General features: G+C 43.5%; 1 protein-coding gene across 3 annotated transcripts; it reads right to left on the reverse strand.

Moving 5' to 3' along the window:
* Positions 1-481: 481 nt before the first annotated feature.
* raf1b (Raf-1 proto-oncogene, serine/threonine kinase b) lies at positions 482-25,557 on the reverse strand. 3 transcript variants are annotated; one of them, XM_064305851.1, is made up of 18 exons: positions 24,980-25,557; positions 15,561-15,790; positions 14,021-14,133; positions 13,688-13,790; positions 13,155-13,312; positions 12,132-12,224; positions 10,223-10,376; positions 9,656-9,715; positions 9,118-9,142; positions 8,507-8,613; positions 8,164-8,281; positions 7,697-7,781; positions 7,013-7,189; positions 5,706-5,752; positions 5,306-5,424; positions 3,473-3,604; positions 2,054-2,188; positions 482-1,570 (listed from the first exon to the last, which is right to left on the reverse strand). In XM_064305851.1, exons 2-18 carry the CDS (start codon positions 15,762-15,764, stop codon positions 1,430-1,432), a joined length of 1,971 nt encoding a protein of 656 aa, XP_064161921.1. In that variant the 5' UTR covers positions 15,765-15,790; positions 24,980-25,557; the 3' UTR covers positions 482-1,429. The 3 variants fall into 3 exon arrangements, with proteins under 3 accessions (XP_064161921.1, XP_064161919.1, XP_064161920.1); XM_064305849.1 differs by lacking the exon at positions 9,656-9,715 and having other exon boundaries at positions 24,980-25,554; XM_064305850.1 differs by lacking the exons at positions 9,656-9,715; positions 24,980-25,557 and adding an exon at positions 24,640-24,782.
* Between the last annotated feature and the right edge of the window lie 411 nt (positions 25,558-25,968).

Raw genomic sequence — 25,968 nt, forward strand, 5'->3', positions numbered from 1 at the left:
TAAGGTGTCACCCTGCACACACTCACTATCAGCAGCTGTAGCAACGGTGCTCTACAACTGGACATTCAATACAATGCAGGTTAATCAATACAGCCCCATTTCAATACAATACTGGACATTCAATATAGCCCCATTTCAATACAACACTGGACATTCAATACAGCACCATTTCAATACAATACTGGATATTCAATACTTATTCATATGTATTGATATTCAATACAGCACTATTTCAATGCAATACTGGATATTCAATATAGCACCGTTTTTTAAAACAGCTTTAGCTTTTCCTCAAATATGCAATGCAGACCAGATGAGATGAAATTGATTTGTGCATACTTGAAAAATGAAATGTCATTTTGTGTGTTAAATTCATGAGTATTTCAGCTTGTAAAATATAAAAAATCTTGTTGACACTCGCTCACCTTAAACCAAAACCCTTTGCAACCCCCCCCCCCCCCCAATTAATGCATTCAAACAATGTATTTAACTTAAATTTATTAAAATGCAATGGATAAACAAAATCTTCATCAGGTGTACAATATGTTTATCCTCTGTAACAAGCAGTAGAAGACCAAAAACAAATGAAAATCCCAAATCATTGAAAGACTAAAGAGAGCTGTGCACTCACACACTCTCCTGGTAGTACAACCCTAGAAAGACAGCTGGATAATCACTTTACAACAACCCTAAAAAGCAAACCATGGACCAATATTCTGGATGGGAAAGGGGAGATGAAACCATTTTGTCATAACAATGTGTACTGAGGACATAATGTATTCTCAATTATATCTACACTCGCATTAATGCAAATGTCCATTGCTGTGCCTCTAAAATATGAAACCATCTACCTTTCTGAAATGACTTCCATTTCACCAATTCAGTAATGGTTTGCATATAGTTTTAAAATCAATACAACTCCAATTAAAATATGGCAAAAATCTAAATACGTGGTGACACTGAAACGCACATTATGGATGTGTCGCTGAAACGAACAAGGCTGCAGAGAACAGCCTCGTTTTTAAAAACCCACAAGGCGGAGGAAGTAGCAGATCTCAGAGGTTTTGAAATGATTTACAGTCCATTCCTTGACAAAGCAAAAAAAAGAAAAGAAATCTTCACTGTGCAACTGAAAATTGTGGTAGCACTGGCACTGGTGTGTAGTTTATGAAGTTTCCTTTCCTCTAGATTAGTATGCAGGGCGTCGGGAGGCCGGAGCGCTATAAAGGCAGCCAGCCGCGCCTCCAGGTTCCTCCTCATTGGTGCAGCTCTGCTGGCCGTGGGTTTGGTTACATACGAACGCACGTTTTCTGAATTGCACTGTTCTTTTGTTTGTCAAGCATTGTTTTTTTCCTCCTCTCAGGGAAAATTTGGCTTGGCTCGGTAAGGGAGGCAGGGGGTAAAAGGGGGGTGGGGGGTGGGGGGGTTGCTAGAATACAGGCAGCTTCATGGAGGTCAAAGTGCAGGAGTTGATGTCCTCGGTCTGCGAGGCCCGGTGCAGGGACGGCTCGGAGGCGCTGCGGTTGATTTTGGGGAGCGAGTGCTGCAGCAGCTCTATGGACGACAGGATCTAGGACGCAGAGAGGACACGCGCCAGTGAGTCACAACCGCCACCAAAGCCTGAGGAGCTAAGCAACGCGTTACTGCCTCCTGTTTAGTACTGCTATTACTTCCTATGGGGGAGTTACAGCGGTAACTGCCAGGAATCGCAGGAACTGATTGGTACTATCCTTTTTCTGCGCATGTATACATTTTGTCATGATATCAACAGTACCCATCAATTCTGTGGAATTCTCTGCGTATACATACTCTACCCGACGTACAGCCTTACACATGCATAAAAGCACATACTTACGTTTAATGAGAACATTAATTGTTGTAGTAGGATGTAAGGACTGTATACGTGAAATTATTTCCATATATTTGTATGCTTTGTGGTGGTGTTCCATGTAGTTCTCATATCAGAATGCATTATAAGCCATAATCGTTATGTAACATCGTTACAGTCCACTACGAATGATCGCTTGTTTAGCGGAAATGCTTCGTGATTTACCTGAGGAAACAGAGGCCTCTCATCTTTGGACTTCTTGATGCAGTCAGCAACCAGCCTCTTCATGGCTTTGGGGCAGCTCTTGTACAGCTTGCTCAGATCCGGAGACAGATACCCCCGGCCGACCATGAAGATGATCTGAGGGGGAGGACAGAGGGCGGGGGTCAGGACCCGTGAGGGGGCGCAGAGCAGAGCGCTGTGGAACAGGAGAGCGGTTCACCTCCCCTGCAGGAGGAGAAGCCTTGCAGGCAAAGAGGCCCTTTCCTGGAGAGCGCGAGGGCAGGAGCGAGCGAGGCAAAGAGAGCGAGAGCTGGAGAGAGCGAGGGAAAGAGAGCGAGCGAGGGAAAGAGAGTGAGCTGCGCACTGGCGCAGTTCCACCGCCAAGGCCGACGGTGGCAGCAGCGGGTGCGGGCTGGGAGCCAGGGGTTTACTGAAAGAATGTGCACAGAGTGCGCATCGGTGCCAGCGCCACAAACAAACAGGGCTCCGGGCCCGGCCAGCCTCATCCTGCGGTCATGGGAGACAAACAGGGGTTTGGGCTCCCAGGCCTAAATTTAGCGCCGCGGTGGCGGCTCCAGGGAGACGGTGCCAGGCAGATTACCCAGAGTCCCAGGAGCTCTCCGGACGGAGCCGCTCACCGCAATCACCCGCAATGCACACAAAATCAGGACAGAGGATACAGAGGCTCTACACACTGTTCCTCTCTGTCAGGAGAACCAAAACACGCTTCCAGTTCTTCAATTCTGAATTACTCCAGGAAAGAAAAGCCATTTAATCATCCTACAACATGCTCTGGCTGAGCAGGAACTGCATTTGAGAAAATCGTTCCCCAACCGTACGGCTTCTGTATAAGGTACTGCAGGGTTGTCAAACTCCAGTCCTGGAGGCCCACAGTGTCTGATGGTTTTTGGTACATGAGTTTAAGCACGAGTGATTAATTTAAGTCATTGATTGGCGAGTGTCCACACGCCTTGTTCTCAAGGCCTTAAATGGCCGCTGATTGAAAGGAAACCACAAATGCCAGCAGATACTGCGGCCCTCCATGACTACAGTAGTTTTGACCCTTGACGTTCCGCAATGTTCAGCTGGCTTTTGCCTCTTTGAACACACCCACATATCCGGGTCCTTATCAACACAGAGCTTACATATGCAACACTGAAACACTACCTTTTCAGAGCAGTATATTTTTAGTAATGACAATTTTTTTTCTTCACTTTCCTATAATATAGAGGAAAGGGTGTGTTAGAATAAAAAAAGAATCAATGGAATGAGGTGACAAATTCAGCACATAGCGTGTCACACTTCAGCTCCACACATTAGCATCCCCGGAAGCTCATGAAGCGGTTTTCAGACGGCTTTTGTAAAGCAGAATCAAAGATGCTGTCGTTTTAATAAAGTTTTTTGCGCAGCTGATGCTCTTACCTGGTCGCGGTTGGCGATCATTGAGTAGGGAAGCTCCCCTGTCATAAGCTCGTAGAGCACGATGCCGTAGGAGTACACGTCTGACTGGAAGCTGTACGGGTTGTTGTCCTGCATGCGGATAACTTCTGGGGCCTGAAGGGGAAGAAGCACAGGACCCTGGGACACGTCCACTCACTCATATGATATAAACCCCACCCCTTTTCGACTGTCTCAGTGATCTCACCAAAGCCTAAAATTCCAGGATCTATTCCAACCTCAAGATTACAGACATTTTGTGTTATTTTATCTCTTGACATTTCCAGTTGCCACTCCTCCCTGTTCCCCAGCTGAAAAGTAACAAAAACCTAATTTCTAACGTACTGTAATGGTTTAACTGCCATTGTTATGGAGCTTCATGTCTTGTACCAAGTTTAATATCTGTGAGACACTTTACTTAATAAAAACATGCACAGCACTGCTTAGATTCATGCCAAAATAAACAGTATAAATCTGCACCATTTCATGTACTTGACAATCTTAGTCTGGTGACATTGTGAAACTATTGTAACAGAGGATAAGAGCACTCAATTTGCCATAAGGTCGTCCCAGGACCAATGATCTGCTCTAGAGTTTCAACCATCTACTCACAACCTCATGAGCCAAGTCTAAACAATTAAAACAGTCCTTTACACTGTACACTACACTGATCTCATCTTCAATTGGCTACTTTATAATTCCATGGGCAGTTGCCCTACATCACATGTTTTGCACAGGCTTTACATTAAGAATCCATAGAATATTTGTGTGTTCTTGAGGCTGGGGTTGGGGGGGGGGGTTCTCCTTGGTTACTCAGTAAGAATTTGTTCCACTCCGCAAAAGGAGTGATTGGTGATTTTTGATAAAAACCAGTCACCACCTTTCAGAGGTAACAGGTTGCTGCCAAACAATCACTGGAACAGTTTTTGAGAGCTTTGAGATCAAAGATGAAAATCGTCCCTTAGGTTCTCTTGTGAAAGAAAAACTGGTTTTACAAACTCCAGAAAATGCAATGGCAGAAATGAAAAGACCCGAGCAAGATTTCACAAAGCATATACTATTTCTTACTCTATTCTCCCATGAGACTGCATATTTTTGGGCATATCGTCCAAATCAACGAGAGCTTTCCACAATTAGATTTGCTTCTTGTGCAAACATAGTACAGTGAAAACAAATGTGTTTCATAATACCACATAGTCTAAGCTCGAGGCTGTGCTGTTTTTGAGATATCCCAGCTTGGGTTTATGCACCTAAAATAGTAAATGCAGCATATGTAGATGGTCTAGATTCTTTCTGTATTTTTGTTTTATCTGAAGTCATATGGCTTCTGTTGCAATGTCAGCTTAAGACAGATGACAGATGACACATTAATAAACACTATAATTGGCATGTGGTAAGAACATGCTTGCCAGTTTGAGTTACATGATGCTGAGCAGAAAATACATTTTGTTTTATTTTAAGAGCAGAAATCTAATTTGGACCAGAAGAAACAAGCTTGCACCTCTACTCTAAAGCGTAAACATTTGTTAGAGCTATTCTTACGTCACGGCCGAACTGTCAGCAGCACTGAACCGAAATAGCGCTGCCAAAAATACACAGGCACGTATTTTAGAAGATCAGATGTCCACATCTTAGGAGAACATTCCAGAGATAATGGTTAATGTGAAAAATTCAAAACATCACAGTGACCCCCCCCCCCCCATTCTTTCTAGCATTGGCAGTCAAAAATGATGGCTCTCACAGATAGTGTGTAAAAGCTGAAGGTGATATAACATTAAAAGGCAGCTGGTAGCCTTCCCACATGGCCCCCATACTCACCATCCAGAGTATGGATCCAGAGGGCTGCTCCACCTGATGTGAGCCACTCCAACGTGCTTTCACTGTGGCCAGGCCAAAGTCCCCTATCTTTACCGTCAGACCTTCATGCAGGAAGATGTCTGCACTCACGTCAAAGGGAAACAAAGCCTGGTAGTTCGCAACGACCAACAAGATAACCCAGTGCACAGCGTTTCCTGTACACGAATGGTCTTCTAACAGAACTACATTGCTTCACTCTGGGATGTTATAGAACTCTATTTTATAGAGAAAGTGTAGTTCTTTCAACAGCACCTCACTGAAGTCTTAGTAATTTAAGTCACAAGCTAAATCACACACAATGCTGTATTGAACACGCATGCAATGTCATATTTACAGACTTACAGCGTCATAAAAAGGATACTGTTTGATTTCATGTCCCGGTGGATGATGTTCTTTGCATGCAAGTAACTTAAAGGGAAAGATCAAAAACAAAATCATACATCTTTCATATGTTCAATGCAAATTTCCAAATGTAGACACTAAATGTAGTCTCTTTGCATTTTCATGCAGATTGTATTCATTTTGCAAAGTGAAACATTCATATTTTACTAAACTCAGAGGACTAAATATAATTACATTTTTTAGCAAACCAAGAGTTCAGTGCAATGGGAGTAGCTTATAATTATAATTATTATTATTATTATCATCACCTCACATATACAACGACTAATATTAAGGGGTATTTGGCAAGCCCTTGCTCTGTTGTGATTCTGTGGCTGAAGGATATTTTATGTAAGTGCAGTGTAAGGGTATTATCACAAACACCTGAAGCAATAGGCCTGTAAAAAGCCTGAGGGGTAGAATCACTCAAAATAGACTGCCACCCCATAATACCAGAATGTCAAAGGACCATTCACTTCTTTACATACTGTATGTTAATCAGCTGACTACACAGTCGGCCACAAAGACCTGGTCAGTCAAACCAAAGCCTTGTGTGTCCCACAGTCCTGGACACCTACGGCAAAATGTGTAAGGGCTGAACGCAAAACAAAGACACTACATAAGAGAGAACAGAAGGGAAAGGAAGCAATATGGCACCAATCTACATCTCGAGAAACGAGAGGGAAAAGTTTTAGCGCAATGCCATGCAAACACCACAAACAGATGAACAGATGGACAGATGGACAGATGACCGCCCGGGGAGCTGCTAGTGTGAGGAGGAGAGCAGCAGGAGCAGCATCCCTGAGGAGTGACAGGACTGCATGACAGAAATGGCTGCTGTCTGCGACATTTCGTAATACCGGTTATTCTTTTCAATCTGATGGAAAATCAAAACTATCAGGGCTTCCCAGGTGACAGATCCAGATAAACCAGCAGCAGTGTGCTCTGCTAGTTCAGTGCAGATTACAGCAGATTACAGCAGCACTGCTCACCTATATTATATTCAGACAAACTCAGCGTGAACCACCCATTTTGGAGAGACTGTGTATCTCGTGTAAGGATACAGAAATCTTAGATGTGCAGAGGTCCTGCATAGCTGCACTATGTGCAGAAAGCACTTAAGTTCCTTGAGTCAGGATGAGGCCTTTAATGCATGCCTATAACTGGGCGATCAATGGAGATCCTCTTTAGCATTAATAAAAATGTCCACAGTAACTGGTGATTGACTGCCTCAGTGTTGCTCAATTGGATGCTGTGCCAGGGCTGACCCCGGCTTTGCTGACTCACTCCATGCCCTGAGCCGTCTGCCTGGCGATGTCGATGAGCTGGAACATCTGCAGGTTGGTCTCCTGGACGTGAAGGTGTTTGTAGAGGCTGCTGCCCTCACACCACTGAGTGACGATGGCCAGGTTGCCCTTGGTCATGTAGCCCATGAACAACAGGATGTTGACGTGCCGGGTTTTCCTGCCACCAGGAAACAAGAGACGAGTTATAACCCAAATTAGAGTGCAGGTCCTAAACAACAAGCAGACGAGAACCTGCATCCATTGCATACTGTCATTTCCAATGGCCGATTACGAGTGTGTAATTTAGGACTGTGTACATGCAGTGCAGGGAGATACCATGAATATAATGAAATGACCAAGAGAGAGCCCATTTCCCAGAGATTGGTGAAGTATTAAAAGTGGCATTTTCATTACAAAGGACTCGGTAATGGATACAGAGATTCCACAGTCCTGTTCACGGCTCATAAAAAAGCCTGTGACTGTGTACTGATAAAAGGCAGATGGAGGAACAGTGGACACTGGTGCTGCACACCTTAGATAATGTACTGTTCCGTTTTTACCCCTTTTCATGTTGCGCTGCTGTGTTTGTTATGTTGGTTTTTTTGAAAACCTGGATCAGAAACGTACTTATCCAGCCATCTATTTAAGAGTGCATTGGGCCCTTGCCCTTCAAGCCGTGCCTCACCTAAGGACAGCCACCTCATTGCGAAAGGCCTGGAACTGCTCTGGCGTAGGATCAGTGACCTTTAATATCTTCACAGCTACATCACCTGAAAGAGCAAATCTCCATGTTTAGAACCACTGCAGGGACTAGGAATCCTTCTGAAATGGAAAATCATTTGTTTCCATATTTCACAAATCCTTGGTAATACTGTACTAATCGAAATTACAAAAATACATATACATATTGCAGTAAATAGGCTAATCTTGTATTAGGTACCATGGTAGAATGACGTGACAAACATGAATCCATGGCCATGAGACAGGAAAAGTTTGGAAACCACTTTACAACCCCATCTGAAATCCCGGTCCTCTAACCCTGAGGCTGGTAAACAGACGTTATGTCTGAAACACCAGAGGAGTCGCCCAGCGTCCTCCCGTATCGGTTTCACTGAGGGCGGAGTATTCCCACCGCAGCACCGGGAGGCTTACCGTGCCATTTCCCTTTGTACACAGTCCCGAAGGAGCCGGAGCCAATGCGAGAGAGCAGCATCACCTCGCTGGCTTCGATCTCCCAGTAGTAGCTGGAGTCTCTCTTGTCCCTCGGCCGCTGCAAGACGACATTGGACATGAGCCACAGCTCTACGCAGAGCAGCTCTACGCGGAGCGCTCTACGCGAGCAGCTCTACGCGGAGCAGCTCTACGCGGAGCAGCTCTGCGTGTGCTCACAGAGGCAGAAATACCCACAGGTGCCACGCAGTGTGATTATTCTGCAGCGATGGTGCCTGCTGATAGCGAGCTTTTAGGTTGCAGCCACTTTAATGGCAATACTTACAATTCTGTTCTTCTCCTGTGTGTTGGAAGAAGGGGCCCTCTCTCTGTGAGTGGGTGCTGGGGTTTTGGACTGAGACCAGCCTGTGGGGCTCTGATTTGGGGGGCTCCCTGAGGTTGGGAGGGTGAGAGAAAAAGCAAATGGAGGGAATAAAATATCTGATTGTCTGTTTTTCCTGATATTACAGGGGTGCACAAACCTGGGCTTGGGTGCTTTCTGTTCCAGCCAATTACCTTAGTGTTAGTTTTCTGACAGCTCAAACTACACTGGTTCACTCCTGTAGTTCAGCACATTAATATCTTAAGGATACACTTGCAGTCTGTGGCTGGTGCTTACAACTGTCAGATAAACATATTATTGAGCTAATTAAATTATTAAGACCAGAAGTTGGCACAGAATCTTCAAACAAATCGGCCCTTGTTGGGCACCCCAGTGATATTATAAGAATATATTAGTCTGTACGATTTGTCTATTTTCCCATTGGTGAAAGAACTGTGATTGAAACAAGCTAAAACACACATTATATCTACAAAAACTGTTAAAATTGACTTTGGGAACATTTACTTCGAAATAAATTAATAGATTTTAAGGGAAGTAGAAAATATATTCCTTACCTGAATCATGATATCTTAGGGCATCCTAGCAATGGAAAAAAGAAAAGGTAATCAGGTAACAAAAATATACTGAATCCACATTCACAAAACACTTATTTGTACTAATAGGGCAAATCAGTCTATGAACAAAGTAACCTTAGTTTAAAGAAATGCAATTACGTTTTGCAAAGCAAAGCCAAAATTGTAACCACAATGCATTTTGCCTTTAATTGAAAATAACAAACATCGACATGTGTCACATATTAGCAAAATGTCATAATTCAATGTGAATGGCAAAATGTACAAGGGTTAGAGTGGATCTAAAAGCCCCTATGAGCTTTGAAGGTTTTAAAACACTGCATAACCTGCCATTAAACCTATGAAAGCAGAAAATGGCAAAGATCTTCTTGCCAAGTGCCAGCTAAACAGGGACAGTTTGAGAAGCGACTCATGTTCCTGTTATAGGGCAGGACAGGGGCTGGAGGTGCTCCCTCCTAACCTTTTCAGGACGACCTGGGGTGGCTTCTACTAAAGCGCTGGAGAAGCGAACAATACCTACTCTTCTCTTCAGGCCGAACCGACGGCACCAGGAGCTAGGAGAAGCATTCAGGCAATCTAGCTACTCCCCCGAGACGCCATGACACAGCAGGACAGTGAAGAGAGGAGGAAAAGGGACAGAGTGAAGGAGAGGGGAAACAAAGGAAAAACAGGGCACTACCTGGGCGTTCCATATGAAGGACAGCATTTTAATGATTATATTCCAGAAGAGATATTTGAGAACAATTTCCTGTTTTTCAGTCAATGTTATTTTGATTTAACATGACTTTACACCCAGGTAGCTCTCCAAACCCCCAAAAAAGTACAAGTGCAGAGGAAAATTAGGATTGGGATGCAGGGGGGTGAGGGCGAGACATAAAGGAGAACAAAATCTAAATCATATTAATGAGTGGTACAATGCCGTAGATCTAATAAAGAAATTAAGAAAGCAGGAAGAAAAGAAACAGTCAACAGAAACCCCCCAGGGACTCTGGTGTAAAGGTAACATTGTCCTCTCCATGGTGAGGCAGATTGGGGCTGAGCTCAGGGAAACACCAAAGAGGAGAAGGAACCCCCCGGTGTCCATTACCTCTATAATGTTGTTGTCAACAGGCATGGTGGTGCTGACCATGTGGACATTTGGCGTGGATGTCGACCGCTGCCTGTGAGACAGTGCGCCCCCTGTGGGTGGGTAGGGTGCCGTGTAATTGAAGGCATGAGGGGTAGAATGTCTGTGCTGGGAGCTGGAAAGTCATTAAAAAAAAATATTGAACACAAATTATTAAAAAGTAGAGGCTACATAAAAACCTTCACCTGGGACAATTCCGTATGCATCTTAACCAAATTACATTTTGGATATTGTCCCAGCTACTAGCATAAAAAAAAGTGACTGCAGACACTTTCACAGCAGACGTCTGAAAGATTTGAGGGCCTCACACAGCCGAACTGAACCTGAAAGATGAGAGAAGCAGAAAAGCCCTATTTGTTATAATTAGCCGAGGCTGCGCCTCATGATTACGGGTTGCAATTACTGTAATTAGGCCATCTCACACTCACTGGCTGAAGTCTCGCTGGTGGGGGCCCTCGGCAGTACGCAGCAAACCCCAGCTTCTCTTTTTCTGTTTGGCCTGTGCCGTTTATGGTTGCCGGGACACACCCTTGAGAAATACTACTCCTCGCTCCAGCCAGCGGATTGTGAGAGGCACTTGTGACAGACCACGCCACTGCCATGACCATCTGCTGACCTGCTACACCACAGCTCCAAAAGGGGAAGCGCACAGCGTTCTCTCAACGCAGTCATTTAACGCCGTTTATATCAAGCCGCAAGTCTGCTGTTTCGCTATGAGAAAGCAGCACTCCATAGTAAAACAACAATAACTACGCAAGCATTCATGTTGTGGTATCTCATAACACCTAACGGCAAGACTGCTTCCATGCACTGAGGTACTGCACCATGACTACCGGTGCCTGCAAACAGAATCGCTTCCTCTTCCGTCCGTCACACTGCAAGAAGAGAACTCATCTGTCTGATTTCTCCATCTGAGAAACTGGTGGAAACTTTACAGGCCTGGCCAGCTCCAGCTCTTAGACCATTTTTGCTTCAGCCTGCAGAGTCTCTCCCTCACCCCCCACCCCATTCCTTTGGTAGCAGGAGCTCAGCAAGTTGAAAGCTTGCCCAGGCCCACACCCCGTAATTACACAACAAGGGGCCTGAGCTTGCAGTTCCCACTTGGCCTGGCCTGCACGTGCAGCGCATTCCCACTCCCATGGTTATTACAGCTGCTCTTATACTCAGAGTAACATTCGGTCTCCCCGCAGGCTTTCCTCACACTGGCTCAGCTCACGTGCCTGCTGCCTCTCTCAGCTGTGCTGCTGAGCAGGGCTACAACCAGCCCGCTCTCCCAGACTGCACTGCTCCACTCTCAGCTGTGCTGCTACCAGCCCGCTCTCCCAGACTGCACTGCTCCACTCTCAGCTGTGTTGCTACCAGCCCGATCTCCCAGACTGCACTGCTCCACTCTCAGCTGTGCTGCTACCAGCCCGCTCTCCCAGACTGCACTGCTCCACTCTCAGCTGTGTTGCTACCAGCCCGCTCTCCCAGACTGCACTGCTCCACTCTCAGCTGTGTTGCTACCAGCCCGGTCTCCCAGACTGCACTGCTCCACTCTCAGCTGTGCTGCTACCAGCCCGCTCTTCCAGACTGCACTGCTCCACTCTCAGTCCTGAATGCCCTGCCAAATTCACTACTCCTAATGAAGTTCCCATGGTCATGAGCACAGCCTTTTACTAAGAGTGTGAGCAACACTATCCACAACAAGCTTTCTGGCGTCCATTTTGTGCTTCTCCCTGCAATCGAGAGCTCGGTCGCTCAAAACAAAGGGCTCTTGCCTCTCAGCACGCCCGAGAGGGCTCAGCCCAGACAGAAGCAGGCAGAAGCAGCGCTGGCCCACTTACAGCCGATGACGAATCAGCAGCAAACGGGCGGGGCAGGGGCTCACCTGACAGGGAAACGGGACAGAGAGTCACGCATGCGCCGAGAGGTCAGTGGAGGGAGAGATGGACCCCCGCTTTCACCCAGAGTGGGTAACAGCCTGCAGACAAAAAAGCAAAGTACAAGCTCCATTAAGAACTCAGTGACCTTACAGTATGACTGTTGTTCACAAAAACATACTATGATTACCATTATTATAATTAGTCAACAATATTATTAGTCAATTCTTAAAATATCAAAAAAGTCCAAAAATTGCATGAACACAATGGTTCCATTAAACATATTAAAATATAAATATAATTCATACAATATTAAAGAGTTTCTATGCTGCTCCACTCAATACAAATGTTGAACAATTCATTGTATATGAAAGGAAATGTATACTTGATCAAAGAAACCGCATGGGTTTTAACAAAGCATAAAATGGCCAAATAACTGAATGAATTTCCATACATATGAAGCTGGTTATATCTCACGTAGAGCACAATGTATAGAATGAATTACAAAGACATCAAATTGAGCCCTTTGTACTGTGGTCTTATTCTCATTGATAACCATCTACAAAGTACTGAGCACAAATACGGTTGAAGGTGGGTATGCAAAATCCTTTTAAAATGGCAGTGTTAGCTGCGTACAGTCAAACCAATGAAGGCAAGGTGAAATAGACATGCCATTTCCAAATGTATTATGTTATCAAATCCATTAATTTGGGGAGAAATGGCCCTTGAGCTAATCAAAAAGCAATTTAAAATTGGGCAATTTGTATCTTTTTTACATTTGCTGAAAAGACTCCATTGACATTGCCTTTACAACTGAGCCTGATTCAAATTTTAGATATTTGCAATTGAAAAACTCTCCTTTTAATGGTACCCCCACCATAAAATCATACAGAACGCTTACTGTACATGAAAGCAAAAACAGTGACAAAGAAAAAGAAAGAAGTATACGTGTCATCGTCTGCAGGATTAGCACTTTGCGCTCTGACACAGTTTTTTCCAAGCTTCGCTTGGGTTCTCGTCAGGAAACTCACAGGAGCTGTCTGATGTTGCTCCAGTCCACACACATTGTGGGGACTTTGGTGCTGCAATGCTCATGGAATTTGTAGCCACATGTTTGGCAACGGAAACCATTCAAGAGAAACTTCTGACATATATCGCAAAAAGCCAACTTCAGAAACGTCTTCCGAACCTGCACGTAAATTGAAAAGAGATCAGTCTTAATGTTGCACACTCCTCTATTAAGAAAACATTATGGGCTTTGAACTGAACTGAACACTACTACAGGAGGCATTATTGGCTTCACTATGAAGTGAACAATTATTTTACGAGAGAGATACTATGGGCTTTGCTATTAAGTGAACATCACGAAACAGAGCATATGAACTTGGCTATGAGGTGAAAATTCGAATTAGACACTATGAGGTCCAATATGAAATTAACACTTACCTACATATAGGCACTATAGGCTTTACTGTGAACTTTGCTAAGAAGCACTTCACTGTGGGTTTATCTATGAAGTAAACACTTAATTATGAAGGCGACACTACAGTTTTCAGGAACTTACAAAATTGTGCGTAGTCAATGGTACGTGGTCTAAAACTTCTACAAGCAGGTCCTCCCCAATGAGTGAGGTAGAATCTGTGCTCCAATCCATACGGGATTTTTTACTGTGGGGAAAAAAAAAGGACAAGGCGAGAGGAAGGAGTGAGACAAAACAAAATAAACCTGTGGCTTAGTGTCCAACAACAACAAAACGCCTTCTCAAGAAACTTTCACACATTGGCGCAAATCACGGAGGATTTATCCAATTACACCAGTCTCTGAGCTTGAAGCCTACTACTAAAAAAGGTTGGGGGGGGGGGGGGTGGCAGAGAGTTGTGTGTGAGAGGATTCTTACTTTTTCTGTCCCGGGTGCAGTCTGAAGACAGCACAGCACTCTGGCTGCAGCCCCCTCACCTTGAGGGCTTTGATGAGGCAGTTGTGCAGGGTCATACCAGGACGCACGTTCACCTGCAACACGCCAGCGGACTCATTCACTGCACAGGAAACGCTCGACTCGCTCCCGTTTCATTACCACACACGATCCTGCACTCCTTACGGCACTCAACTTCAAACACAGACATCAGACAAGTAAGGCAGAGCACGGCCATTCTCACTGGAGATAACTGACTCTGGTAACACACGCATTGCAAAGGCGTCTACCTCGGACGCACATTTTGGGACAAAATGGAGCCTAGCTGCAAAGATATTTGAACGGTCAACAGATAAGTAAACAGATGTCTAGTCTTTCATGCATGAATGTATCTTCGGGAAAACATGCATTTTGTAGACTATCCATGGTTACCCCAGCACTTTATAGGACAGGCGATATGCCTCCTTTAACATTGAGGGAAAAACACAGAAACTTGCTTCGTATTTTTAAAAAGTCAAACGATGAAATTCACGAACACCAACCCACTGTCTTTTCAATACACTACCAATTATTAGCCTAATCACAGCATTAGAAGCCAGAATCGAACAGCAGCGCATGTGGTCCCTGCAGCATACTATCACACAGGCGCCATCAGGATGTTAAGGAAGGAATATCTTAAAGATGACACAATTATACCCACCTAAATATTTTCAACTGCTGTCTTATCATGAATAATTAATATTGAAGAAGACCACATCAGTTAAATTAATAAGGAAATAATTATAATCATTTGAGGAGGGGAAACTTCTAATTTAATGGGAATTAGAAACATATGCGGCGTCAAACCATGCATGGCATTGCCTCTAACAGCGTAAATCAGCAGCTAACTCAGTAAGGTTGATAAAACATGATAGACATGCATTTGGACCAATAATTTTCTCTGAAATCTGAATAGATGTGATTGGGTAATATTAATAATAAACAAATAAAATACTAGGTGGTAGGTGTCAGAATCCAATGGGTTGAAAGCAGTTTAAGAATATGCTGCGAAAAGCATAGTTTTTGGGGAACTGGCTGTATTACGCTTGTAAATAACAAGCTTGAAATAAAAAAGGTAACAGCAGTGCAGTTTCTCCCCCATACGAAAAGCACTTCCTTTTTACAGGTTCCCCCTGTACCTCCCCCTCTCCCCGGGCCAGCACCTACCCTAAAGCAGTTTCTGGGGCAAACATTGCTATTCATTAAGTGATAGTTGTATCATTTTTTTAAGCACACTGCATATCCAATGGCATCCCAAGTGCAAAATTTGAAAAGGCAGAAAGGGGGTGGAAATCGGCAGAACATTTTAAGACTACACCAGGCGATCTCTGCATAGTGTATGTGGGGGGTTATCATTTAAACTACTACATGCTCATCTAAAATCTAACACTCTGTGACACATGAAACATGAATCCTGTGAGTGTGTGATACTGCACTCTGTGTTGCCAGTGACGGGCCCCCACAGGCTGCAGTTCCGGTCCCTCACCACTGTGCGCTGCTTGTTGGGCAGGTAGACTCGGATGGTGCTGCTCGTCTTGGGGGAGTCTGCAATCTTGCTGTCGTCCGATGAGCGGCGTTGGTAGGCGAAGCCTTGGTTGATAGTAGGGGACATGCATGGGTCCTCAAATACAGAGTCCTTAAGTCCAAACCCATTACTGAGGGTCTTCCAGGCCCCTTGGATGTGCTCCATTGGAATAAGCAGCTGGCCTTAATAATCTAGTTTAAAAAAGAAAGCAAGTTTGAGTTTATGCCAGTGATTTCCCTGCCATTATGCTTTTATTGTTACTTTCATAAATTTCCCAACAAAAAATGTGATTCCTTATTAATATTTAAATTCTTACACTGTATGACTAGTTCAACACAGAAGTAACAGCACACCTTTTATTGTACAACACCTGTTAGTTTCCTTGTGAAAATAAAGGTATGCAATGTACAGTTATCACAATGTTTGAAAGCCAGTGATGGATCAAATTCTTCAGGTGAAAGTGACAGACAGTGAATTGCAAGATGTGCCCGCACAGCTGATAAGATGGTGGATAGAATGACTCAGCTATTGTACGTGCAGTCTGAGGACCAGCAAAAAAAAAAAAAAAGAAGCAGAATAGAACTGAAGTTGCAGAAATACTGCATGAACAATATTGACATTAAGCGGCTGCTTTTACTGGGCTGTAACTAAATGAGCTTAAACAGTTTGTAGCAGGTTTTTTTACGAGCTTGTGTTCTCTCCCACACGGCTCAGACTGCCAGGCACATCACACGCGCTGTGATCTGAGAGGACCCTTCAGACGGCAGCCACAGACCGCCCGGCTGCTGCGCGGCAGAGTTTAGCGTGCGGCACGCAGGGCGAGAGCCGGCCCAGGCCAGATCAGCGGTGCGTGCCGCCCAGTGTTATTACAGCTGTGAGGGGGCTCCCTCTGCTCCTCTGCCCTGGACTCCGGAGTCCACAGAGAGGGGGGCGAGGGGCGTGCTGCTGTCTCACGGTCCCCGTCTCATCCCATCAGCCCCCCACCCCCCCACCCCCCAGCCGGCCCCAGCTCCACACCCCGCGCCCCGACCGGGTCGCCCGCTACAAGCCGCTGGCCGCGTGTGCCTCAGTCACAGATACCAAAGCACTCTCCGAAACCAATCACGGGGTTTCGGTCCCGTCACTGAAAACCTTTTCCGATTCGGCAGCGTTTCTGACGACAGGAAATTCCACCCTAGGTCCCAATTGTTCCAGGAGATAAAACCGGCACGTGAAGCCGTCCTTTCCATCTCACGAGAACGGCAATACAAACGCACCGCCGCCCCACAGAGAGAAAGAGAGAGGGATAAGAGCAGAAGAGCGACAGACAGGAGAGGGGGAGAGAAAACGAAGTGAGAGAAAGACGGAGGGGGGTTAGTCCACGCTGAGCCGGAATGGCAGACCTGCACCCCTAACAGATGATGCTTTGTATCTGGAGCTCAGGAGTGGGGCATGTGGCGGCTGGCCGAGAGCCAGGCCCGTCTAACCCCCAGCCCCCCGCCCCACACCCCACAGCGCACGGCCCTGTGGTTTATTAACTGGGAGGTGACCCTCCCGTGAACCCCCAGCTCCTCGCAGTCTCCTCCGGGGAAACTGCTTGTAAGACGGAAGGCCAGGGCCGCCCCCAAGCCCTCCTCCAACACCCAGAGGTGTTGAATCAGCCCTAACACACAGCTCCTCATACATGTGCATGATCACCTGCCCCCAACACCCACCCAGCCTCCCAACTCCCACCACCAGCGTCTGTGTGTTGGAAGCTGAAGCTGAAGGTGAAACAACTTTGGCTGGCAGCCCTGCGACTGCGCCCCAGGAGCTGGCTCTCATTACTCCACCACCAGCGTCTGTGTGTATACATGTGCATGATCACCTGCCCCAACACCCACCAGCCTCCCAACTCCCACCACCAGCGTCTGTGTGTATACATGTGCATGATCACCTGCCCCCAACACCCACCCAGCCTCCCAACTCCCACCCAGCCTCCCAACTCCCACCACCAGCGTCTGTGTGTATACATGTGCATGATCACCTGCCCCCAACACCCACCCAGCCTCCCAACTCCCACCACCAGCGTCTGTGTGTATACATGTGCATGATCACCTGCCCCCAACACCCACCCAGCCTCCCAACTCCCACCACCAGCGTCTGTGTGTTGGGGAGAGCCTGAAGCGTGAAGTGTGAAAATGGAGAGATAAATAAATAAATTAATAAAATGGCTGAGCAAGCCCTGCGGACTTGCTGGCCCATGGAAGAAGCTGGCTACATCATTAACATGCCTATAGCTGACACTTTGCTCCGCAGGGGTCAGATGGTAAGGGAAGGTCTGTTTGATTTTTACAGTGGAATATAAACAGAGCTGGAGGTCCCTGCTGCTCTGGCTGAATCCAGTGCAGTTAACGGCTGTGGAAAAAAAGGCCTCACAGGGACATTATGAGCCGTTTAAATATTCACAGAGAGCAACACTCTGGCATAAAACAGCACGAAACAGACTTCAATTATTCCTTTTAACCTGCAATGAAGGCAACAAACAAAACTTGTGCACGATAATATTGACATTTTTGTTGTCTTTCTATCCATTGCTTTCAGTTTTATTTACATATGTGGTTTTCTGGTCAGGACATCTGTTAATCAATTAGGGAGTTTCCACTGCATGAACACAAAGCCACTTTATGGCTGTTGCGTATTGTCATTATAAAGGTAAAAAGGGTGTATGAATGTGTCACTGCAAGTTCAATTCTAAAACAGACCAATGCCAGCTTACCTTCAAAGTCCATTATAAATGCAATTATAAAAAAACATTTATTTAAAAGAATTACAAAACTATATCCAGCAAAATCCATCTACATTTTGTGAGCTCAAAAGTAATAAATAGATAAATAACTTATTGGGTTAAATATACAAATGCTTTCTGATTTATATTATTTACTTGAAAACTATATAGCATTTAAATCTTTATAAAACTATATAGGGAGTAGGGACCAAAATATTCTCCAGGTGTCCGTATTTTGTAATGTTTTGTCAGGTTAACCGATTTTTTCGTTTCAAATCTAAGATCCCTCACTCTTGAGCAGTTCTACAAGTGAGTGCATGTTACTTGTCAGCTTGTCTAGACACAGTTCAAAACAATTCAAGTGGAAGGCATCAGTGTAATTTCTCAAGGAGCACTCACCATTTTGTGGCACTGGCATTAATAGGCATTGCATCAGTTATAAAACGAGCTGGTTCAATAAATCTGTCATTCGAAAAAAATATGCACTGCATCGATAGTGCTCTAGTCCAATTTAGGACCTCTTCAGCTTCAGCTGACAAACATTTCTGACTCGAGCTGTTAAAACCTGATCTGCAATCACAGTCATATTGCACTCTGCATTGTCTCCTCTAGTCAGCCTTAAAAATCATAGCTAGTTTTAAATATTGTATAACAATATTATGTAACAGTAAAATGGCTCTTTTGCCCTCTGCCTGTAAATTACATGTAAAAGAATCTTCGTGAAACTTGGATCCTTACATTTTTAAGGTAACAATAAAAAGGTCATTTGGTGAGAGTAGCACAACTTACAGGCCACTGAGGTCGTAAATTTTCATCAAAAGTGAAGCAGCGGCAAAATAATTTTCAAAAAACATTTCTTATTTAACAGCTTAAGGAAGTGTCTACAGCTAACTGCAAGTGCCTGCTCAAGGTCAAAGACAATGTGGCATTTCTGGTTACAATGCATGTCACACTCACCTTTTTACAATAGCAAACATACACAGATATTTTCACTATAGCATGCTTGCTAAGCCTCTAACAGCACAAGCGACAAGCAAAAAGACATCACGAAGGAGTGCCCACACACACGCACACACTCACTCACTCACAGAAAAGGGCTCATTTTTGTTTCTGCACCTCTGAGTGTAAACCAGCTGCAGTGGATATCAGGGAAGAGGCACTGCGCTTGGCTTTAAGGGCAGGAACCTGTTCAGCTGGTCTGTGCACTTGTCATAGCTATGTCAGCTTGGCAATCATTCCAACAGTTTACTAACCACACAGGAGTAGCTCAGAGCAGCCAGTACCCCACACATCACTGTGGCCTGAGGTTTCAGTTAAAGGGCAGGCCAGGGCAATGGTGCACGAGGGGCAGTCTGCTCAAAAGCTTGTCTGTGATTCACATACGAGTCACTCACATCTGAACTTTTGAAGCTTCACATGAAGTCCAGATGACGCACCAGGCGCGCAAATGTTTTCTTCAGGAGAAAAACATAATTGCACCGCGTTAAAGAAAAAGTTGGTTCCCTGCAAACTTGAATTCCATCTCAAAGCACAATACCCATATCCTTTTGATGATAAGGAACAATCAGGCATTGTCTACTCAGTCTTGCAATTGCATTGTCAAGGCAAAATACTAGGGAGCTGAGTACTGAAACAAATATCCAAAAATATGATTACAGTAGAAAATACTTCACCTTTAATAATCCCTGGATTTAAACTTTCCCTTTCTTATAAGCATTTAATTGCCATAATCTTTAGCAATTTATGAAGTAGTAAACCAGTGTTACTGGTGTTAAGTTCCTGGTGTTAATTTGAACTCGCTGATTGTTCTCAGCATTCACAGCTGATACTGTACGTCATTAAACATGCCTCTCAATTCACTTCAGATCAACTGCCAAATGCCTTAGCATGCCATCTCCAGGGGACATATTCAGCGAGACCAAGCTCCGATGGGCCTCAGCATAAATTCAGCCTACCATCACATTCCTCCAGACAACCAACTGGGGACACTTTCACTGAGGAGGTTACGCCAGGCGAAGCAGGTGGGGCACTCAGAGGCTCACAAGGCAGAAGGTCAACAACAGTGCCAAGCTAAATAAAGAACATGATCCGCAACCCAAACACAATAGGACAGCACACTGTATACAAGCACTGCAACATTTCTATCATCTACCAACAACAACAATGGAAGTATGACGAGATGCTGCATAGGGCCCACTGTAGAAAGGCCAACCTTAAAATTAAAATGCCAATGTCATCTGATATTCACTCTGTGTAGTGGACTGGATGAACAGCAATCCATAATTATTGGTCATAACATTAATATTTTCATGACAATGTTGATGACTTCTGTTGTTGTTATTATTATAAAAAGTGCCTCTAAGGTAGACTGCAAGCTTTCAGAAAACAATATTCAAAATTGCTGTGCAATTTGTTTACGTATAGGGATTGTGTCAACTCTCACCCACAGCTGCATATGCATCAAATGTCCTGTGGCAGAACAAACTAGCTCACTTGCCACTTAGTCACTTGGGCGTTTTACATAATTGTTCCCACACTCGATGCCACACTTCTCGTTGATACATGCAGTCAGTGTTGGGAAGTACAACACTTTCAGTGTGCTGTGTTTAGACCTGGCTACATTCTGTTGACTGCCCACTCGCAGGATGTTCATCCCAGACAAATAGAGCCCGAAGTGAAGACCACAACTCTGATCTGATCAGGAAAGAAGCTAAAAACACTGCGCGCACAGACAGTGTTCCTTTATTTTATATTGTTTATATTGTTAGATTTGGTATGCAAAGGGGGAGCAACGGAATTAGGACAGTGCTATTCTAGAGACTTTAAATCATTTACAGTTAATGATTTGTAACACATACAGAGAAATTCATCTCTGTAATTTAAACAGGAATTAAACTCTGATGGTTTCAAGGCAATATAATAAATCAATAAATTTCATTAAAAGTGCATACACTACAGATTCTCTTCCAACTCAGTTTGGTGTGTTAGTTTGAGTGATTGCTCAACGACAACCTGCGTTTGTGAAGAAAAGATAATGAGCCCATAATAAAAATAAATTCTTGCTTTTAATTATTGTTCATTGTTGTTTTTTTGTGTAGCTTTTTGCACAGGTTACAAGCACCTTTTACCAATTCTTACACAAGGTTGTGAAGCTAATAGAAAAAAAGATTGCATGACATTTTGTTGAACTTTCACAGCTTGGCAGCAGCACAGGACTCCTGCAACATACATGCATTTCATAGTCCTGGCTTCAACACACAATCAAACTTTGCAGGATGCAAACCAGCACAGCAACTGTCACAGTGTTTAAGAATCTCAAACTGCATGCAAAGCAGACAGGGGGCCAAATGCTCCCCCAGTTGTTGTTTGTGCTTGCTAATGGTTGAATGAACAGCTTGGCACTGAGAGACTGAAGGCCACTTTGGAGCACTTTGCATTTGATCAGTCCACGTTTACAACTGAGCCTAACTGAACAAAAACAAGGATTAGATCTAGATTACAAACAAGTCACAAACATTAACGACTAGCAAATCAACAATAAAATGCACCCCTTTTTGGCACAGAAGGGAGACTGTACCTTAAGTTAAATTTCAAGCGAGTGAAGACGCCTGCCTTTGGTCATGTTTGAGGGCCAGGGAAGTGCTTTATGAACCCCAATGAAAACAGTCTGGGTAAACTCTGGAATGAGCTAATGCACTGTGAGTCAGGCTCTGAGAAGTCACGGGAAGAATTCTGGCTCGTGCCCCCGATACACAAGACATCCCACACATGTAAATGTGCCCAATTTAGAGAAGAAAGAGGTTTTACTTTAAGATTTAATGCAGACCTCTTATAATGCTATCAATTACATCTAAATGCTACCACACCAGATTTAGAAAAGGATCTGGTTTAAATGGCAGTTGTATTCAGACTAAGGGGTGGGGGGGAGACCACATGCAAAGGGCCTTACGGGATTGTCGGACTATTTTAACCTGTTTTCTGAGGACTGGGAAGGGGGCACGTCAGCAATCAGCCAGTTAAGATAACACTTATGAAAAGCATTACATTAAAATTAATTTGGTAACTTCTGCACTGCCAAAAAGAACAAGACGTCATGAAACATTACTGTTTTTGTTATGAGCTTATCATGCATGAACACATTAAATGACAATCATACACATACTCAATGGTCTGCATAAACCTGCAGCCAAATCACAATTACTGCTGAATGTAGAAAACATATTAATTTTAACTGTAATTATGTAACTTACATGTAACTTACTGACAAAAGCAAAAAGTAGGATAGCATCCTAACAGCTGTTACAATGGTAAACTCCAGTCTAGTCACTTGAATTGCATCCATTACAAAGTGGTTCTTGTGTACATAAAATGATGTGTTAAAACTGACAATATAGACACAGTAGTTGCTCAGGCATAGCACGTCTATCAAAGCAATTGTATTTTGCCATACAAGTGGCAATACACTACTTAAACATTACTATAGCAACTGATTCAATTCTGAGAAGCAAGGTTACAAATAGTGACCCCTCAGAAATAATGTCTCCTTCACCAAGGCTTTCCTGTTATGTTCTCAGATATTTGACTGTTTTCAACACAAACACAACTCAATGTGCACGCACACACATGCACACGCGCGCGCGCGCACACACACACACACACACACACACACACACACACACACCTCAGAGTGTGTTGGCCTACTTCTAATGTTTCTCAAGGTGCTTATTTTTATGTTCAAATCAGACAATGAGGTCTTTCTTACTTTAAAAATTAGCTTCAGGTAACCACAGTATCACTATTCAGCCAGTAGGGTAAGTACATATCATGCACATGACCCCTGTCCTAAACCATGATGTTGTTTCTGCAAATAGTGCTTATTCAAATCAGTGCTGAAGCATTCCTTGATAAAACCTTTCTGAGCACACTGACATCTGAGATCTGTTACTTCAGTTCCAGAAGAAAAGACTTACAAATTACGCTGCATTTGTGATACAGGAGAGTGTCATGTTACCATCAGAATTATGAACCTGCTGGCCATAGTCAACAAGCTGAATGCACAAGTGTCCATGGAAGGCCATGACTGTGGAACGGCAGTCATTCACACAGAGCTAAACCCTGATAGTGGTTTCACTTGTACTCACGTTCTAAATTCTGGGACTGCAGACTTTGTTATAGGAATGTAATAATTTACAGGAAAAGTTTCAAAGACAAAGCAAATTGATTGGTTATCAGACAACTAATAATTACATTTTCTGCACTGAGAAAAATGTTTCCTCTTGACAAATGATTTTGTATGGAATCATTTTTCACAGCGTATAAAATTCAAGTATATGTTGTCTGAGAACTGATCTGACTGATTAAAATTTCTTAAAATAAATATAACATTATCTTTCTAGCATATATATATATATATACATATATACATACATACACACACACATTTCTGAACAACTGTGGCAATGAGAGGGCAAATCATCCCTCACTGAACATTAAAAGCATCCAATTAAAAAGTGGCGTTCGTGTTAGGTACAAGCACCTTTTAAAACTAGCATAGGACACTACAAATCACTGTCATTGCTTTTAAAATGTCCCAAAACATACTGTACTACAAATCTAAATCTGCTGCACATATACCTAATTGACGAAAAGCAATAGTTTCTTGCAGCAATAGTCTGCATTACAAATTTTATTTCCATTCAAGTTCATTACTACTGAAATGCTCCTTACATTTTTTTAAGACAGTTAAAATTAACTCTGCGTTAGAGTGCGAGACACATCTAGTTAACGTTACAGCAACATTACAGGGGAACGTTTGCCTACTCTTAACTAAGAAGGCAAGTAAATCTCTAAATTCTGGACATTGTCTAGCTGGAATATCTCGCAGCCTATTCAAATTAGCACGAGACTGAATATATTACGGTCCATTACGTTTAGTGCAAGACTGAAAACCGCAGATTAATATCACAAAAATGCCATTAGGCATGTATATCGTGAGTATTTCCGTTCACACCGTTGTAATCGATACAACTTTAGGGCCGTCATCTTTCCATGACGTTTGTATTAATAGCATATAGTTTGATGACGTTTAAATAATAAAATGATAATAATACGGTATTTGCTTGGATTACGGTGACGACAGGCTAAAGTAACCATCTTTCTTAACTGTAACAAATGCTAGCTAGGACGTTACGAGCTAACAAAATAGGTAGCCATTCCCAACAATAGGGCAGAACAAGCGTTGCTTTCAAAAACCTGTTAAAAAGGAACTCTAAAGAAAAGGACGAAAGCATTTACGTCAGTCTCTCGATAAAATAATCCAAGCCCTTAAAAACTCCGGTTTAGAATGCTCAGAAGGCTATTTTGTAACGCAAAGACCTTCGGATGATACAATGTTGCACTGCTTCCAATACTGACAGCATTATGGCCCATTTTCTGACCGATACGAAGTTCTACCGCTACGAAACTTAAAGCTATACATTAGCTGCGTAACAAAGTTTGACATTAAAGGCAAGTAAGATACAAAATTTAAGGCGATTTAAATGTTGATTAATATATTACGTTCGATTAAAGATTAAGACAAAAGGAAAATCATTCAAATTAGTCAAGATGAATTGCACCGCAAGAGGAAACTTACCAAGGAAAGTTGGAAAACTTCAGCTCCGCCATAACTATCGCTAGAAGAAAAAGTGGCGACTGGGTGACATCATCATATTTGCAAATTCACATTGGGGAGTGAAAGAATAGCAAACTGTTTTGATCAGTACTCCAGATTAAGCCTTGTGCAGGCAATGGGAGGTAATAAAATAGCGAACAACGCGACGGGTGTTTACGGTAATTTTTTAATATTATTTTTTTCTAAATTAAAATTCCGGGTGTTTGTATTCCGATGTTTTCTCATTGGCTAGTTCTGTAAATTGATCTTCCGAGTATTGCACAGCTTTCCTTAGATTTTGTTTTGTTTCGTGGTTTAAAACGGCAACCGTAAACTATATACGCTTGAGTGGCACATGGAAACACGAGCTAAAACTCCCACTGTAAGAAGCTAGACGAATGTAGGTACTCCAAGGGTTCTCCTCACACCTCTATTTTAGGAAAAAGTCGTTCGGTGTTTTTTGTCAACACACCACTATTTGCTCGTTTCCCCGTGCTTTTGAGTAGGCGATTGGGGCTTTGAGTTTGTGTTATGCGCCTGTCTGACGCCTGTGCCTGAAATCGGATACCCTAGTCTTGACGAGCAGGAATGGCTGTCATGTACTTCGCCTTACATGAGTGCAAGTTTGGCCCTCATTGGTCTTCCTTTAATCTTTATCTCTTACATAAGTTCTTGTATTGCAAATGTCATAATAATAATAATAATGACTGTTATTATAGTCATTATTATTAGCACCAGAATAATATTACAAAATGACCCAAATGCCCACCTGGCACTTGGGACACAAGTTTAAACCAACTGTGCAAAGTTACATAAATCTATGTGCAATGAAGAATAATTCCGCGTTACTGCATCAAGATTCTTTTCCATAGTTTATCTTGGTATCAGTAGTCTATATAGCTCATTTACAACATTGTGTCAGCACAGGTTATAATTGCTCGTAGCCTGAATTTTACTGTATGAAAAGAGTA

Source organism: Anguilla rostrata, chromosome 13, assembly GCF_018555375.3.
Source record: "Anguilla rostrata isolate EN2019 chromosome 13, ASM1855537v3, whole genome shotgun sequence".
Taxonomy (NCBI): Eukaryota; Metazoa; Chordata; class Actinopteri; order Anguilliformes; family Anguillidae; genus Anguilla; species Anguilla rostrata.